General features: G+C 37.8%; 1 protein-coding gene across 1 annotated transcript; it reads right to left on the reverse strand.

The window, feature by feature from the left end:
* Positions 1-99: 99 nt before the first annotated feature.
* Positions 100-16102, reverse strand: LOC306862248 (kinesin-like protein KIF20A). Its single transcript, XM_079404999.1, has 19 exons — positions 15974-16102; positions 15535-15718; positions 11394-11507; positions 11176-11295; positions 9824-9962; positions 9566-9741; positions 8370-8475; positions 7898-8110; positions 6903-7014; positions 6415-6489; positions 6149-6292; positions 5299-5467; positions 5075-5212; positions 3936-4075; positions 3762-3864; positions 2485-2734; positions 2319-2413; positions 1595-1732; positions 100-593 (listed from the first exon to the last, which is right to left on the reverse strand). The coding sequence occupies exons 2-19, from the start codon at positions 15706-15708 to the stop codon at positions 303-305; spliced, it is 2697 nt and encodes an 898-aa protein (XP_079261125.1). The 5' UTR covers positions 15709-15718; positions 15974-16102; the 3' UTR covers positions 100-302.
* Between the last annotated feature and the right edge of the window lie 2319 nt (positions 16103-18421).

The raw sequence follows: 18421 nt of genomic DNA on the forward strand, positions 1-18421 counted from the left end.
GAAACTGATGAAGCAGCAACCATGAAAGAGTTTGAGTTAGTTATGATCCGCTTTACATATTTGGAAGACAAATGGAATCTTGCTTTTACATTTTAATTTGGTTTGAATAATATAAAAAGTTAAATTAAAAACAGCATGTAGGGAAAATAAAACGGGTAATAGCCTTTGTTCTTCAAATGAGTTTCACAATAGAAACCCTTGAACACAAAGTTTGAAAACTCCCATCAAAATAAGGCCCATTTGCAAGTCAAACGGCCACCTGATTATATAAAAGGCAGAAATATTAAACCGAGATATAAAAGCTAATGTTTGAAGCGGAGCTGGACGGGAGTGGACGGAGGCGATGGCTGGCGAGAGCGTAGCACGCGGGTGTACGGTGTGCCCGGCTCAGCCCGCTGCCGCGAGGGGAAGAACGAGCGGAAGAAGGGCCGTTTCTCCAGAGGCTGGTTCTCTGCAGCACAGCCTCTCTTCTTGCAGGAGCTGGACGCTGGAGGAGGCTGACCGCTCGGTGACTGCATCAGCAGCTCGTCCTTCCTGCGCAGATCTGCTTTGACCAGCTGCAGACTGGTGTACAGCTCCACCAGCATCTGATCCTACAAACACAGAGCGAGAGGAGAGGAGAGGGCAGGCCAGAGGGGAAACTACACGGTTAATTTAGTTCTTATGAAATCACTCAGATTAGATGAGAAAATCAGCTCAGGAACATCAAGATTACAACAAACAGCCTGTTAGTAAACAATCGGAGGAAGGGATGCATGTGAATCTTGTGCATCATTCTCTTGGCATCGGTGGATTTTGTTAGTAAATATGTTCTGTCTGAATCAGTGTGGAAGGAGTTAGAGAGAGAGTACAGGAAGAAACAGAGGAAGAGATGTTGGTGTGGCACAGACTAACTACATCCATTGTTCAACGTTCAACAATTTTTTACTTTCCTTTTTATTATGCAAGGGAGAACTCACATCTAGCTGTGCATTAAATGATTTTAATGCACAACGTGGAGCCACCTGACACACAGTGGAGTGCATTAAAATCACTTAATGCACAACTAGCCGTGGATTATTCTGCTTATACCATGGTCTCTTGCCAGCATTGATAATGTGAAATATTTGACCGAAAGGGTCAGTTACAGCTCGTTATCTCCAGCATTCTGCCCACTTCAAATCAGACAGAGATGAAGTTGTGAGGTAAGATCACATTTGTGCATTTATGTGAGTTTTTATTATTAATCGATATTGAGAGAGAAATACAGTTGTGTATGAGAAAATGACCTGCATCTCTCTACAAACAAATGAAGCTGAGTTTAGTTACTTAAACAGCCTCATTGCTGAGAACTATAGTGTAGTGATTCAGTATCGAAGCTATTTTATTAATAAAAGTCACATGACAGCGCTGTGTGAGTGAAGTGTGTCAAAGCAGCGCATTAACACTGAATGGTGATTAAACTACTTAAGCATTAATGAGTTTTAATGTGCCAGCCAATCAGGATGGAGTACTCCGACAGACCATGGTATAAAACTAATGTGTGTGAGCTGATAATCAGAGCTCAGACGGAGTGTAAGGCTGGATTGAGGCGTGATCTTTGGGGTGTTGTTACCTGTTTGGCGAGTTTGCTGTCGGCTGAGGAGAGAGCGATGCGCAGCTTCTCTCCGTCGGTGTTACGACAGCACGCTCGTTCTCCAGACTGCAGCTTCACACCCAGCATCTGGAGCTCCATCCGCAGCTGCTTCAGGTTCTACACACACACACACACACACTTGAAAATCATGCCAGTAATCAACAGTGGAGGATCTGACATCAAGCGCCCCCTGGAGGAACAAACAGGAGGCTCTTCATCTCCCACACAAACACTAGTAGCTAGACCTGTCGGGATAATCAATATATCGACTATATTGCCCATTATATTTACAATTAAAAAAATTATGTTTTTTGCATTCCACTTGCGTCTGTCTTTTGCAGCTTCTCGTACATAAAGTGGTGTATTCATGAGGTGCTAGTTCACATTTAAACATTGCTTCTACAAAAAAAAAAAAAAAAGTGATTGTGTTTTTCAACAATAGTGTGCACCCTTAATTTACAGAGAAAAGAAGGCCAGGGAAAAATCTCCAGACAAGTTCCTTGTGCATTTTTATTTTTTTCTACTTGTAAGTTTTTTTAAGGTATCTAAGATTTTGATATTTAATTTCCATTATCTACATGTTTTTGAGAATGTAGATAATGCGCACACCTACGAGCACTCCTCCTGTTTATTGCCACTGAATGATCAATCACTTGTGTGTGGCATGTGTGTGTGCTAAACGAGTGAATGCAGATGTACTGACCCTCTGGCCCTCCTGCAGCTTGCGCTCGGCTGAAGTCGTCAGGGTCCCTGTGGAGCCCACCAGCGGCCCCCCGCTCTCCTGCAGACGCTTCAGCTCTGAACCAGAGAGTGGATTCAGTTGTAGAAAAATGCAGCTGATTTTCTGTTTGAATCTTGTTCCAGCTTACCGAGCGTCTTCAGACGCAGCTCCGTCTGCTTCAGGTCCAGCTCCGCTCTGCACTGCTCCAGCTCGGCTCTACACCGCTCCAGCTCCACGCTCTCGTGATCCGTGTCTCGCCTGTGTGATGAAGCCAAACGCTGCGAGCGCCGTGGAGCGCTGACGTCACTCAGAGGCGGGAAAATAGGAGCTGGAGCGATATGACCCTCGTCCTTCTCCTTCAGAGCAGCAGTGAGCTCTCGGATCTCTTCATCTCGCTCCTTCAAGACACGAGAAACTGTCAAAAACTCACGTCCTGTACCTAGTAATAACATAACCTTCACTCAAACTCATATTATAATAAAGTATTCTACATACATCATTAACTTTATTCAGCAACAACACATTGAATTGATCAAAAGTCAATGTAAATACTTATATTGTTATTTATTTTTAAATAAATTATGTTCTTTTGAACTTTCTATTCATCTGTGAATCCTGAAAAACTAAACGCATCACAGTTTCCACAAAAATATTGAGCAGCACAACTGTGTTCAACATTGATAATAATCAGAAATGTTTGTTGAGCAGTAAATCAGTATATTATTATGATTTCTGAAGATCATGTGGCACTGAAAACTGGAGTAATGTACATTTAGTCATTTAGCAGATGTTTTTATCCAAAGCGACTTACAAATGAGGACAATAGAAGCAATCAAAACCAAGAAAAGAGCAATGATATGCGCGTGCTATAATGAGTCTCAATTAGCTGAGTGCAGTACACATAGCAAGGTTTTTTTATTTATTATATAATAAAAAAGAAAACCGATAGAATAGAAAAAGAATAGAGCAAGCTAGTGTTAGAGGCCTTTTTTGCTTTTTGTTAATTGTATAATAAATAAAAAGAAAACAAATAGATTGAGAATAGAGAAGCTAGTGTTAGTTTAGTTTTATTTGTTTAAAAAAACCAAGCAGTTAGTGCAAGTCTAAAAGGTGCAAGCTATTTATTTTTATAGAATAGAATTAGAATAGAGTGCGCTGTGATGAGAGTAATGATGCTGAAAATTCAGCGCTGTCACAGCAATCAATGACAGTTTAACATATTTCAGAGAAAACAGCTATATGAAATAATATTTCACAATTTGTTCTGTATTTGGTTCAAATAAATGGAGCCTTGGTGAGCAGAAGAGACTTTCAAAAAAACTCAAATCCTGCTGACAATCTCTTAAACATCAGTAACTAATCTGATGTTAATAGCAGGTTTGTACAGGGTTTGGTTGAACACGACTGTATTGTCGCATCACTGACCTCTAGCTCTTGGCTGTAATATTTCTTCAGGCTGCTCTTCAAGTTGTTGATTTTGTTCTCGCATCTCTTCTCCATCAGATCCCTCTCAGTTTCCAGCGTCTCGCTGCACAAACAAGGAAAAAACTTAACATGCACCACAATCTTTTTCTTCACGCACAGAAGCACTAGAGTTACCTGAAGTCGTCCTGCATGCGGCTGATGACCTCCATCATCTCCGTGCAGACCTCCTCTCGAACCGTGGTCTCCAGCTCCTCTTTCTCCTGCCGCTGACGCAGCACTTCACGCTTCAGAACATCAATGGCCTTCAGCAGCGCCTGAACACAGCGCAATCACACAACATCTTCAGGCTTGCTGATCAATGACGTCTCGGAGACATTCAGATGAAAACACATGCAGTCATCAACAGAGCTGGGTTTACACGTGATCTGGATCACAATCAGATTCCAAAAATGATGCACTTGAAATTAGATTAAATATTTGTAATCAGACTAGTTACTTTCTTGATTTGATAATTACATATTCACACTATAGCAATAATTTAATCGTAGTTGATTGATTCTCCCTAATTCTTCTTTACCATGTTCCTTTCTAAAGTAGCCTACCGCTTTTATACTCTCTCAGAAAGTCTTCCAGTTTCATGGACATTCACACAGAGACCAGTCACTACTCTGGACTTACACAAATCATCTACATAAGCGTTTTCTCAACATTGCATCAACTGCTGATGAACACATTAATGTTTATTTGAATTATGGGTTATTTAACCATGTATTATGTCTTTGGGAAGCTTTCGTCTTTCAAACACATTAAAATGCACAAAGTCACATGATTTCTTATTTACATGTAATGCAGGGATTCCCAAACTTTTCTCTTTCACATAAAATATTCACCTGAGATTTTAAGGTAATAAATTAATAATTAAGTAGCATGTTTGCATGTTCATGGCTCTCTGACGATGGTTAATGGTCACATGAGATGAAGGTAAACAAATCAAATTTTTTAAGCCTTTTAATTTTATTGTTGTCATTTTAAAATGATTTATTTTGATTTGACATTTTTATGATGCAATTTATTATTAGCTTTTTATTAAACTTCATCAACCCCAGTTTGAGAAACCTTGACATAATACAATGTTTAATGCTGTTACTAACAACTCTCTCTCTCTCTCTGTTTCTATTTCTATATCAATATTGTACGATTATCTCATTCAAATCAATGTGATAAATGAGTTCGGTCAAAAGCAATCCAATTATATTACCTAAAGCGTGTTACCTACTACAACGTCTCTGTGAATGAAATGAAAGTGTATTTACTTCGGGATCAAACATGGTGATGTCTCCTTCCTCGTCGCTCTCCTCCTCCTCCAGTAGAGTGGTGTTGTTGGGATGCTGCTCGCGGAGCAGCGACAGAATATAAGCCACTCGCGTCTTACTGCACGGCCCATGCACCAGCTGACACGACAGAGACGTGTGTGTGAGTGGAGAGTGTTGTTGGGTGTCCACAAGAGGAAAGATGAAAGGGTCTGTCATGTTGTTACCTGTGTGGCGATGGCAGAGAACTTGAGCGCTTGCAGCGTCTCGTCGTAGGTGGAGGCGCAGGGGTTAATGTTGACCAGCATGCAGGAGCGGCCGTGACCACAGAAGAAGCTCTGCAGGACCCGGGTTAACTTGCTGTCTCTGAAGGGAACCACCAGCGGAGGACGAGACCTGCGGTGATGACAGTGTATATGCATCACCTGGGCTCCAGACTGCCACCAAATGTTGCATTTTGTGACCATTTATTCTGAGGGTGTGACTAAATTTTGTGAGCAGTCACACTGGTGCGACCACTGCGTTGTCCAACTCATAAGCGCTGCATACGAGAAACATCAAACGGCAAATGAAACGAAAGCGTAATGAAAACGCACGACTCGTCGTCGGTTATAAACGGATCAAACAGCGCCGACGGAGAAAATCAGAAGTAGTAATGCTAATTATAACCACGGTGTTGTGGCAGAAATAGTCGAATGTTATTACATTATTCATTTCAGAGTTTGTACAATGTTTTGAGAGAGAAATTCAAGCACTTTGCAATCCTTTCGAGCTTTCCCACAACTATTTCCAGCACTTTAAAGCTGTAAAAATGATCCATTTTGAATAGTATTTTTTAATGGGATGACAAAAATATGCTTTATGGTAAACAAACACTTAGTAGTAATAGTAATAATATTTATTATTGCAAATCAATAGTAATTTTATGACTAAATACACCCCCCCCCAGCGCTACCAAATCTGCTCCTGGCGCCTCCATCTGTAGAACTGAACTCAAATGTTAGTCTGGAGCCCTGATCAGGGTGCTAATGGCCACCAGCGGACCCTCACGGTCCTATTGTGCAGCAGCACACTCACTTATTGGTTTGATTGTGTCTCAGAGCAGTGATGCAGCGGCCCAGCGTCAGCAGAGAGGTGTTGATGTTGTTCGCCTCCTTCATTCTCTCGCCGTTCTGCTGGGTTTTACAGCGCTCAGACCCCGCCAAATCACACACAGAGAGCCTGCCGGGACGAAACACATGACAACTCCACATTAAACCCTTCGGAGGTCTTTTAATCGCCAGAATAATTCTACAGGGTTCAGTCCAATACAGCAATTACAACGGTAATGTGGATGGACTCACTCGCTGATTCTGGTCACCTGTCCCAGCTCCGCTTGAGGCTTGACATGCAGAACACGGATAGTAAAGATACTATGGCTAAAAATGTCAAGAAAATACATTATTATTATATTTTGCCCTCACATAGATTTCCCAGTTGCATGGATTCACATTGAATTCAGAACAATAGTAAATGTGTCGGCAGCTTAAAGTTAGTAAAAGCCATCTGTTCTTCTGCATTATGATGATGCATATCTGACTGTTATGGATCATTGGAAAAGAAAGAAAATGTAGGACAAGGATCTGGTTCTATGACAGGATTTTGAGATGTAGGGATTAAATGATTGGAGTCCCGAATAAAAATCCAATTACAGTATTTTGATAAACCATTGCAAGATCTAATGTTACAAGATCAGATGTTTGAGGTTTTAGTAATGAAACGGTCACAATAAGATCGGTAAAATGTAAGAAAACAGTGTGAACTTCCTTTCACAGCATCACTCATGATGTACCTGCGGCTGGAATTGTGGTTTAGGTGAGTGCTGGCAAAACTTTGATTGCGTTGTCCAACTTTAAGCACTTTCCAGGCCTCTTCTGCACTTCGTACCTGAATCCAGGTCAGATCTAAAGAACGGAGATGAATCATTCAGCATCATTAAAATTGAAAGAAATGTAAAAAGTCAAGAGGAAATTAATATTTAAATTAGTAACTGAAAATGTAGTTTCAGTTCTGTTTGCGATAGGAATGGGCGATATGGACTTAAAACTATATCATGATATTTTCTGGTATTTATTGCGATAATGAGATCAATGATGATGATTCATATAATATGAGTTTCATTCATACTGGACCCCAGAGGGCGCCCTCGCACATAAACTCCACATTTGCATCACAGAAGTAATAACTGATTACGTTCCAGGAAATCCCTAATATGGACAAAGACATCCAGCTACGGCTGAGTAAAAACACCACAGATACACTTAAACTGATCAAACATGAAGACACACACGACTGTGACAATATATGGTTTATTAAGCCATCTTAGGCATTTCTATTAGAATAAAGTATATTTATAACGCAATGCTAATCGACATTGGATTTCTGCCTCCTGTGATATGAAAACAGGTCTGGTCACAAAAACAAGTTATTTCCAACACTCGACTGATGTTATAAAGTGAATTTGGAGTAAAGGTATGTGAAGTATGTTAATCTTTGTTGAACAACAGGCTCATACACATGCAAAACTGTATTGCACGTGTTACTGTAGTACATTTACTCATTGCACAGACAGATTTTGTGTCGCACTGTACAGCCCTAACCAATCAGCTCCTCATTTAACGATAAACTCCTCTTCAGTTTCACGTCCTCGCGGTGGCACACAGAAATGTCAACAACTATGTTTTATCGTTGTTATCGTGGGAAGACTAATTCTTATCGTGGAGAGAATTGTTACCGGTATAATCGCAAACGATAAGATATCACCCATTCCTAGTTTGTGATTCTTACCCTTTACGTAAGGATTTCCATGTTTGTCATCGCTGAGGCGTAGCGTGGCTCTCTTGTGGAACTGAAGTGAAGGTGGAGCGTCCAGGAGATCGTAAAGAAACTCGTTGTAGATCTCATAAAACGAGACCCAGACTGAGAACTGCACACCCTGCTCAAGATCCTCCCCACCGCTGAGACACAGGCCATTCGCCTCCAAACACACACCATCCGAGTCTGGAGGACAAACACACACACACACACCCGCTCAGAAGAAATCTCTAGTTTTAGGTTAGGATTAGGGCCAAAATACTGCATTTGAAATCTTAAAGATCTCTAACAAACAGCTGGAATTTGTCACTTTTTACAAACAAAGAGACTGCCGTTCTGTTTAAGTGGCCTAACAGATCAATATTGAGTTGAGCCCAAGTCTGGGCTGAGAGTGAGTAATTCTGCCGTTGCTGTAGCTCAGGCTGGATGTCAGAGAGCTCCTCACCCTCCAGCTGTGTTGCGATGTGGCTGGTCGCTGAGAGTCCGCTGATGCCACTGTCCCAGGATAAACCTGCTCTCAGCCGAGACTGATGTCCAGCCGTGCTTTCCTCCTGGACAAAACAAAGACCATTACAGACTGCCCAGAAAAACCTGAAACTCCGGAGGGACAAAAAGGATTCATTAAAGGACAATAATTAGTATTATTCTAAGCATTTTTACAGAAAAATGGCCAATAATGTCTTAAATCACCACCTGCTCATAATTCTCTAAATTTTGTTTAGTATGACAAATATGCATTCATACATTTTTGACATGTTTTAGTTAGTTACTAAAGTTGTCATTAAAAAAAATAAAACTAACTAGTAACTTTCCTTGCCATTTACAAATATTTTTTCCAATAATTAATCTAAATTATTCTGAAACGCTTATGTAGATTGAAAAACAAAAAACTAAACAAAAGAGTCTAGTGGAAATATTAATTTATTTACGTCTGTGTTTCCACTGCTCTTGTAAAACTAACCGCTGCAGCTCTGTGGTGTTTCATGTGTTTAGCGGGAGAGCAGCGACATGAACAATCCTGAGCTCGTGACATATACTGTTCCATAGTTTTGACACGCTGCTTACTTTAAACTGTAGAAACAGTGATGCATTGCTAATGTTGTCCTTACATCTGGCATCTGCTATTTGAGAAGCCCTATACAAGCCAATGGCAATTTTATTTATTAAAGAAGCCATTTGTTTACTCTAAATCTGTTACCTCTCTCTCAGTGTTGGGGAGTAACTAGTTACATGTAACAGAATTACACAATTTAATTACAAAATAAATGTAACCGTAATCTGTTACAGTTACTGTGAAAACATGTGTAATTAAATTCATTACTTATGAAAATGTTAATGATTACAAAGCGGGTTTCATCTGAATTTTCACACATACACTTTAATTATCATAAATTTTTGTTTGAAAAGTTTACATGTTTGAAAACATGAGATATTTAGAAAAGTAATCAGTTACATTACTTTAATGAAGTAACCAGGGTTCCTGCACATTTTCCATTTCAAAATTCAATACTTTTCCAAACCCCATAGGAACCCTGAGTAACTGATATGTTACACTACTTATTAGATTTTAACTAGGGTAACTTGTAATCTGTAATCCATTACATTTCCAAAGTAACCTTCCCAACACTGCTCTCTCTTTACCTCTTTGAGCAAAGCGTCCCTCCGCATTTCCTCAGCACGGACCTCTCCAACATCCAGTTTACGGACCTCCTGGCTCAGTACGGGCTTGAGGTCCATGGCGGAGTACAGCCGTCCAGACAGCTTCAGGAACACAGAGACTAACGCTCGCGGCAGCAGACCCGCCTCTCCACCCGCACCTGTTCAATCACAGAGAATATCAACCCACCAGCTCTCCAGAAACATGTGCATGTGCAAACAGTGCTGGAATGGCCGTCTTACCCTGTATGGTGTAGGTCTTGCCCGAGTTGGTCACGCCGTAGGTGTAGAGGAGCCGGTTTTCTCCACGCAGAACATCTCGCACCATCTCTCTTATGGTGTGATCGTAGACCTCCTGCTGAGAGCTCCGCGGTCCAAAAATCTGCACGAATGAGAAAAATCACATCCAGAGTGAAGCTTGTCAGTAAAAATAACTTTGTGAGCATTTATACTAATGATGATTTCCTTCATGGTGGATGCTAGGGGTGCGCGATATATATATATATATATATATATATATATAGTCTGCGATAATATCATAATTGTTTTTTTAACGATGTGCAATTTGACAGTATTTTGCAAAAACCATTCAAAACCCCTCTACAGAGAGCACGCGTACATTACATGAAGTCTAGACTAGTGCGTGTGCATTTAGAGTGCGTTCTTTCACTGCAGTATTCAGAATGATCACAAATTCAAGACATGGGGGCACAAAATGTATATATTTATACCACTTCATATAGTTTATCAATTTTATACAAAGGGTGCCAGTTTTTTCTCTCCAAAAATTACCATGATTACAAATGTGATATTCATTTTTTACAACAGTTCAATAAACAAGAATGTAATTAAGAGGCTTACGTTTTAGACACCATATTTCCTGTTTTTGTGCCATTCTGACAACAAAAAATAATTCCAAACACAGCCACAGCACTGTTTTGCATCTCTGAGCAACATGATGGTGTTTCATCTCTGAATGAATCAAGTGTTTAAATGATTCGGTTCAATCGCAATGAATCACTTATTAACAGTGACTTGCTGCCACCTACTGGCCGTTTTAATTTCACATTTAATGTACCTTTTTATTATTTAAATAATTTCAAATATTACTATTCAACGTTTTAATATATCAAAATATTATTTATTCATTTGTAATTGCAGGTTAAAAATGCATTCATGTGTTTACACACTGTTTAATGCAGGACATCTAAACACCTCTTCAGACGCAGCTTCTGTGTTTCCTCTGCATTGCAAAGATGAATTTTGCTGATACTGATTTAATTTGCTTGGTAACAGCCCAAATGTCTTAATTAATTTACGGCTTATATGTAAGAATTTGACTCAAAAGATAATGGATACACAAAAAAAAAAAAAAAAAAATGCCCATAAAAGCTAAAAAATTTAACTTTTTGAAAAAGATTAATTTCTATCAGTATGAACTGATCACCACAGAATGTGAAGAGTATCAAAAATGTTAGGAGCCAGTTTAAGATACCAGCACAACAACACAAAATATAGACTAATTATCGATAAAACCCCAGAAAATAGAGATATTATTTTTGGTCACTATCGCACACCCCTAGTGGACGCATTACCTTCGTGAAGGTGAACTTGTGCAGGCTCTGAGCGACGCCTCTCTCTGCACTCTTCATGTTGTGGGAGTCTTTGGGCGCTCGGAGAAGCAGACTGTCCTCAGACTGCACAGTCACACAACCCTGAAGAGCACAAACAGCACAACAGAGACTTCACTGTTAGCTAAACAAGCCCTTCCTTTCTTTAAACAGTGTTAGAGGAGAGTGTCAGATTCCTTCACCTGCTCCTCGCTCCGCTCCTGCTCTGCTTCAGTCAGAGGACGGATCCGCAGGAAAACCTTCAGCTTCTCCGAGCCGTCATCAGCGCTGCCTCTCATACTGACATCAGGCTTGATCTGCACAGATGAAAGATGCATTCACATCACACAGCCTGTGGTACGAACCATTAAACAAGCAGTCTGTGTTGACATTACTCACAGCTATCTTTCAGCAATAGAATAATTGTGAAGGAGCTGCTTTTGGCAGTGTGATAATCTGAGGCATAAGAGCCCACTGAACAAACAGTAATCGTCAGCCTGGGGAGAGTTCAGCTAACTTTAACAATATGATTGAAGCGTATGACCATATGAATAAATCAAAAGTAGTGCAGTACAATACATCAAACTGCATACTGGACTGAAAGACTTATTTTAATAATAATAATAATAAAAGTCTAGTTTCACCATTTCATTTGATAACCATCATCAAATCACGCACACACAGCAATGCACAAAAATGTTCAACTTGAAGTTGACAGTATGTATTATACTATAATATAGGCTATTACTATTGTACAGTATAATGTGCTTCCTAAAATAGTGGTAATAACATTTTTCATCCATGATTCCATTTTAACAGTAAACCTCTGTTATTAAAGAAATTATTAAAGTTTTACACATTCAATAACTACCATTTTTGATAATAAACTTGTATTAAATCAGTGGTTCTCAAGGCCCACCATGCTGAACACATTTAAAAAATTACTTTGTTTTACAATTCATTTGAGTTTTTACATCAATTAAAAAAAGTACTAAACAAATATAAGCTATAAGGTTATGTAAAATAATGTTGTTTTTCATATATTATTTTCAGACTTGAGCAGATCTATGTACTCCCGTAATTAATGTTACGCATTTAACGAACACTACAAGCACTTTGGCAGAATTTCACAAAATTGGTCAGCTGTTTTATTAATGGTTAGTAGAATTATTTATTTAAATAATTGTAATCATTCAGATATCATAATATTTAGCTATAAATAATATTATAAATCTGGTTGGTTTGTATTAATGACGTAATATGTAAATGACATGCGTGCGGCCCATGAGACTTGCAGTCGGACCATAGTGCGGCCCGGTGGGAAAAAAGGCTGAGAACCACTGAATTAAATCATAAGACAGACAACAAATATAAAGCATGTTGTAGCTCCCCAGTATTCATGATATTGATTATTAAAACATAACTGAGCTGTTAAAAACAGAAATAAAAATGATTTTGAACTATTTTCTATATTACTGTATGCAGTCTGTTTTCAAATTTACTAGCATCTACTCATTAAATACTAGTACCTATTTCTATAGGGACCACTCAATAGATATTAGTCAGCACCTTCATTAGATCCTAGCACGTATTCCAATAATCAAAAATACCTGCTCCATTCCTACTAGTTATAAACTGACAAGTACTTATTTAACTATTAGTAGCTATTATTTATTACTAATGTTGATTCCAGTCATCACTACTAACTAGTGATATACAAAGTGTCCTGCAGCTTTGTGTACTGGTCATATGTAATAACCAGTCAGCATGGATACGGTGTAGTTTAACTGTTAATCTTACTAGTAACACTAAAAATCTAATGTAAAATACACTAGTAACAAAAAATGTCAACTTGTTGGCAATAACAAAAGTAGCTACTGGAACAAGTGCTAGTATATAATACAAATATTCAAGTTGCACAAGTAAAAATGGATGCTAGTAACATATATTAGTGAGTTTGAAGAAAGTGTACAAATATCTTGCTCCAAATATAAGCCCATCATACCCAGAGTTGCCAACTTAGCAACTTTTCAGTCTAATAAATTTATTAGGCAACTTTTATTAAGTGACTTAAATGATAAAAAGGCACATATTTTCCATCTAAATTACACAAAAAGATGAAATTAAAGATACCAGCAGTAAACACAACACATGAATTAAGTTAAGATGCTACTTGTAATTGTTCTATTTAATAATAATAATACTAATAATATAAATATTCATTAAGAAAAATACCTAAAAATTGGAAGGTACTAAGACAAGACATGAATTATCCACTGTAACCCAAAAACACAAAATACAAAGCGTAATTTAAAATACAGGTAAAAGCCCTGTGAAAAATTCCTTCATATTAACATGGATTATCGCCTATTTTTAGACTCTTCTTAAGAGTGTAGCACACTAACTAACTACCAATACACTGCTTAAAAGTATAACTGTTCAGAATGTATAGTTTACTACCTAATCATTTTTTTTTGGAAAAATGTGCGTTTAATAATTCAATGGTGTTTTTTTCAATACAGTTATTTATATTTTAATATTATATTATGCATTTATATCATTTTACGAACAAATATCAAATATATTTTTGCTGAGATTTGATGCAGTGACAATCTTGCGTAGTGACGTCAGCGTGCAATGACATCACAACGTCGTTTAGCAACAAACTGACCTTCCTTTAGCATTGCGTAATGATTTAAATTTCAGTCCAATTATTACAAAAACTAGTAAGAGATTTAATATGTGGTTGCAAAGGGATTTGTCAATTCAGGGGCGGGTACTTCTGTCAAAAGCTGAAGGTATTTCCAGATCAGTCTATACATCCTTATCATTGGATATTCCTCCTAAAGTTACGAAACAACTGGATAAAATGCTTATTGATTTTATCTGGAAACATAAGCCTCATTACCTGAGAAAAGAAATTTTATGCAACTCCAAAGATAATGGTGGTTTAGAGGTGTTGAGTTATGATACTTTAAACAATGTATTTAAAATAAATTGGCTTATCCAGTACTTAAAAAATAAAGACAGTATTTGGAACTCCTTTCCCAAATATTTATTTAAGCAATTGGGTGACCTCGATTTTTTGTTGAAGTGCAATTATTCAATTGAAAAACTACCAGTTAAGCTTGCAAAATGTCATAAACAAGCTCTTATGGCATGGACGCTGGCCTACAAACATCATTTCTCACCAAGGAGGTATTATATTTGGAACAACAAATATCTTATACAAAAATAAATCTTTATATTTTGATTACTGGTTTGAAAACAACATTATAGTAGTTAGCCAGCTCTTAAACAATGATGAAGTTTTATTAACGTATAAGGAATTTATTAATAAATTTAAAATACCAGTTAGACCTAGAGATTTTGCAGTTGTAATGGATGCAATCCCTCAAAAAGACCCTTCTCAGAAGTGCATCACAGGAGAAAGATTTGAATTTTGAAGAGATCAAGAGTAAAATATTTATTGGTAATACAAATATTATACAAAACAGACTCTCAAATAACTATATTAGGAATATACTTAATAACACTGTTTATCCTCCAGCTGGCTTTTTCTGGTCTTCTGTATTTGGAGAAGTGAATTGGCGTCAAGCTTGGCGAACAGTAGACAAGTTCTATATTACTAATAAAGTAAAGGAGGTTTCTTTTAAAATAATGCATAGACTATATCCAGTTAAACATGTGCTGGAACGTTTTAAATTAGAAATTGATTACTCTTGTGATTTCTGTAAAGGTGAAAAGGAAACTATTTTTCATTTATTTTTTCACTGTATACATACAAAAATATTTTGGATTGATGTGGAGTTATTTATTAAGAAAATGTTGGACATTTCAATGCAGCTGAGTGGATTTGATGTAATAATATACTTCGGTGATCATGGATTTGCTAAAGATAAAGCATACTTCATACAATTGTTAATTTTAATGGGGAAGTTTCATATTCATAAAATGAAGTGGTCAGGCTCCAGACCAAACTTTCTCATTTTATAAACGATTTCAAGCTGTATTGTAAAGTCCTGTGTAATTGCACAAACAAAAAGGCTATTAGAACTCATAATATTGTAAGCAGGTATGCTATTGTATAAAGTGAGGCCCCAAAAAAAAAAAAAAAAAAGGTTTGTAATTTTGTTTATTTATTTGTCTATTGTATTTTGTTCTGTCCTCTGGCGCGGTTTCATTATGTTAATGTTGTTCATCTTTTTTCTATGTTTCTTTTACACTTGAATGTTTCTCGTTGTATTGTTCTGATGTAAGGCATAATAAAAAATAAAAAAATAAAAAAATAAAACCTTCCTTTAGCAACTTCCCATGAAAATGAGCGGTCAGCAGGGATCATACCTCTCGAGTGTGAGTTTGTGGATCTGCAGCAGGGGTGATAACAGAGATCTCCGGCAGAGGAGACACGAAGCGCTGGGATCTCATCAGAGCTCCGATGTCTGCAGCTGTGGACTCAAACACAGCCCCACACTCCTCCTCATCGGACAGAATCCCGCAGGGAGACGCCAGAGCCATCACCACACGCCTGGACACAAACACACGATCTTCACCTACTAAACACGGCTAGCCTGATGACTGCGATTCAGTTCAAAGACGCTGTTCGGTGCTGGTTGTTAAACACTGATGCATTATGATATACCTAACAACAAAACACGAGAACAAATGAACAACATTTCCACAGAAACCTGTATTTTAGCGACCTGAAGTTGTGTTAGCTGTTAGCAGCTAACGTTAGCATCACATATTCAAAGACTCCTGTCATAAATATCCGTGACGTTACCTTGATTTATGATGTCCTCCGAAGGAAAATATGTAGTTTTCTAGTTATATAAGTGACTCCTACAGCTAAGCTAGAGTCAGAACATGTATCCTGGACACAGTTAGTACAGTAACTAACCTAAACATAAACTCATCTGTCCACCTGCATAGCTCACTAACCGTTACTGAGATATATTCGAACGCCGCGGTCAGGGCGCTCCACCAATCACCGCGCACCTGAGCAACTCCAACTGGCCAATCAGACAGGCTGGAGGAAATACTTTGCTTTTGATTGGTCAGCGTGCGGTGCTTCCACTCCCTTTGGAGGTGTGGCCAGTGGCATGAGTCACGTTTTAAAGTGTTTAGCTTAAACACACAACATTTGAGTCTCTTAAATGTATTTCAAATTAAAATCTGTTTCATTTGGAATCTGGTAGAGTTTAAAAACCCGCCAAACTCGTACAGTGTCAAATTGTATTTGTATAGTCTTTGTTGTGAAACGATGCGGTGTTATAATGTTACAGCTAGCGCTCGTCACGTGCCTCGGAATGAAGAAGAGCGTTAAAAAAGCTCCAAATAACATTATTATTTATTTTTATGTATTCAAATAATAGTATTTAATATGCATGAAATGCTTTGTAAAAGATATTAAGCAAACATCTACTGTAAATAAAGTGTTTAAAGAAACCGTAAGCAGCAGCAGTACTGTTTAATCGACTAGTAAGGCACTTCCCAGATAGCTACAGCAAGGTGGCATTGAAACAAAATGTTGTTTTTATCAAAACTGATACTTAAATGTTTAAAGTTGTCGGATCAGCATTTTGATGAAAGCTGACAGCACACTTGGGTGGAGTCTGTGAAACTGAACTAACACTGATTTGAAGGCAAGTATTTCTCCATGTTGAATGCTAATGGCCGTTCCCTAGCTTGTAATCCTCTGGGGGCATGCTGCAGGGTCAGGGCTGGACCTTCAGGACTTCAGCAAGTCAGGAAGAGCTTTTGATACGCCCATCATTGTTTGGAAACACCTACTAATGTTGTGATATAATATTCAAAATGATGATGAATGGCTATAACAACAATCAATAGACTGATCAATATGATGATTGTTTCAATATTGGATGTCTTAACGCAGACTGCGAGTCTTTGGTGCTCTCCAACGGGCAAGAATATGTCAGGGATGGCACAAACAAGTTTGATGAATGGACATCCAAGGGCAGTTTGAGATCAAAATCATTAAGAAAAAGGTCCAACCTGTAAGACCAATCATGCAGAGATCAAACAACCTATTTCTGGTGGAAAAGACTGATAAGAATAAGGTATACTGTAAGTACTCAGTCAGACACAGATTCAGACGTGGTGGCTGTCATTCAGCTTTAATGCTGCCTTCAATCAAGTCTTAATTTGACATCTCTGCTTCTTGAGTTTTATTTACAGCTTTGAGAAGACCGTTGCTTGCTCCACGACACTAATTGGGATTTCAGTTCTCTCCCCAGAAAGCAATCAACCGCTGAAACAATGTTAAATCAGTGCTGATGCATCGACACTAACTGAACTGAAATAATGTCACAAAGTGATGTTCATTCAATAGCACCTGCAATCGTTGAAACAAAGTTGAGATTTCAACAGAAAATAAATGAAAATGCCATTGAATCAACATTATGAAGTGACATCGGTTCAAAGGTACTTTTGCACCTGCAATAGATGTTGAAACAATGTAATTGAATCAATGTTATGATGTTGATTCTATATCAATGTTGTTGAATGAATATTGAAATTAGCAACAACACAAAAATCATTTGTATTGATTAATCTTACAATGTGATGTTGATTCTAAATCACTTAAATCTAAATCACAAAACAGTGTTGAGTTAACATTGAAACAACATTAATATTTCAACAACACTTTACAAATTCCTGACCATGTCAAAGTTTGGGGAACACCTTTAAAAATTAAATTGACATCTTTCCAGGAGTTGAGTCACTTTATTTTTTTAAACAAGATGCAATGTATAATGGGTTATTCAAATGTATGGTTCATTCAAACACTTAAAAAAAAAAATCAATTTGTTAATGTGTCTAATTGCTGTCAACAATACCAAGCTGACTGTAAAACAAGCCTGAAAAACCAAGGAGTAGAGAAATAATAAAGTAGATGTTTTTTCCAGCTGCTTTACCTGAAGACCTGCAGTGGATCAGAACAAATCAGAGGCTCACAGTGTAAAATCCCAGAAGGTCTATTGCTTGTCTCTTGATTTCTGGTCTTCTGAAAAAAATCCTGTGTAGGCTTATAATAACATTTTTATCAGAAGCATATATGCCTACAATTATTTTGGCACTAGAACTGAAAATGATATTTTTGGAGTCAGTATATAAAATAAATATCTCTCACAAGCCATTTCACTGCATGATTAAATAAATAAATAAATAAAATAAATGGGTTATTTTACAGAAATGGATAGGAATGTGT

The sequence above is a fragment of the Barbus barbus genome (assembly GCF_936440315.1).
Source record: "Barbus barbus genome assembly, chromosome: 43".
NCBI lineage: Eukaryota > Metazoa > Chordata > Actinopteri > Cypriniformes > Cyprinidae > Barbus > Barbus barbus.

What these genes read in the sequence shown, in the direction of transcription:
- LOC306862248 (XM_079404999.1), bottom strand. Translation starts at nt 15,708, where the DNA reads ATGGCTCTGGCGTCTCCCTGCGGGATTCTGTCCGATGAGGAGGAGTGT. An exon ending in AGGAGCGGAGCGAGGAGCAG is followed by an intron (nt 11,296 to 11,393) that starts GTGAAGGAATCT and finishes TGTGCTCTTCAG; the next exon opens with GGTTGTGTGACTGTGCAGTC. An exon ending in GGGACGCTTTGCTCAAAGAG is followed by an intron (nt 8,476 to 9,565) that starts GTAAAGAGAGAG and finishes TGTTTTGTCCAG; the next exon opens with GAGGAAAGCACGGCTGGACA.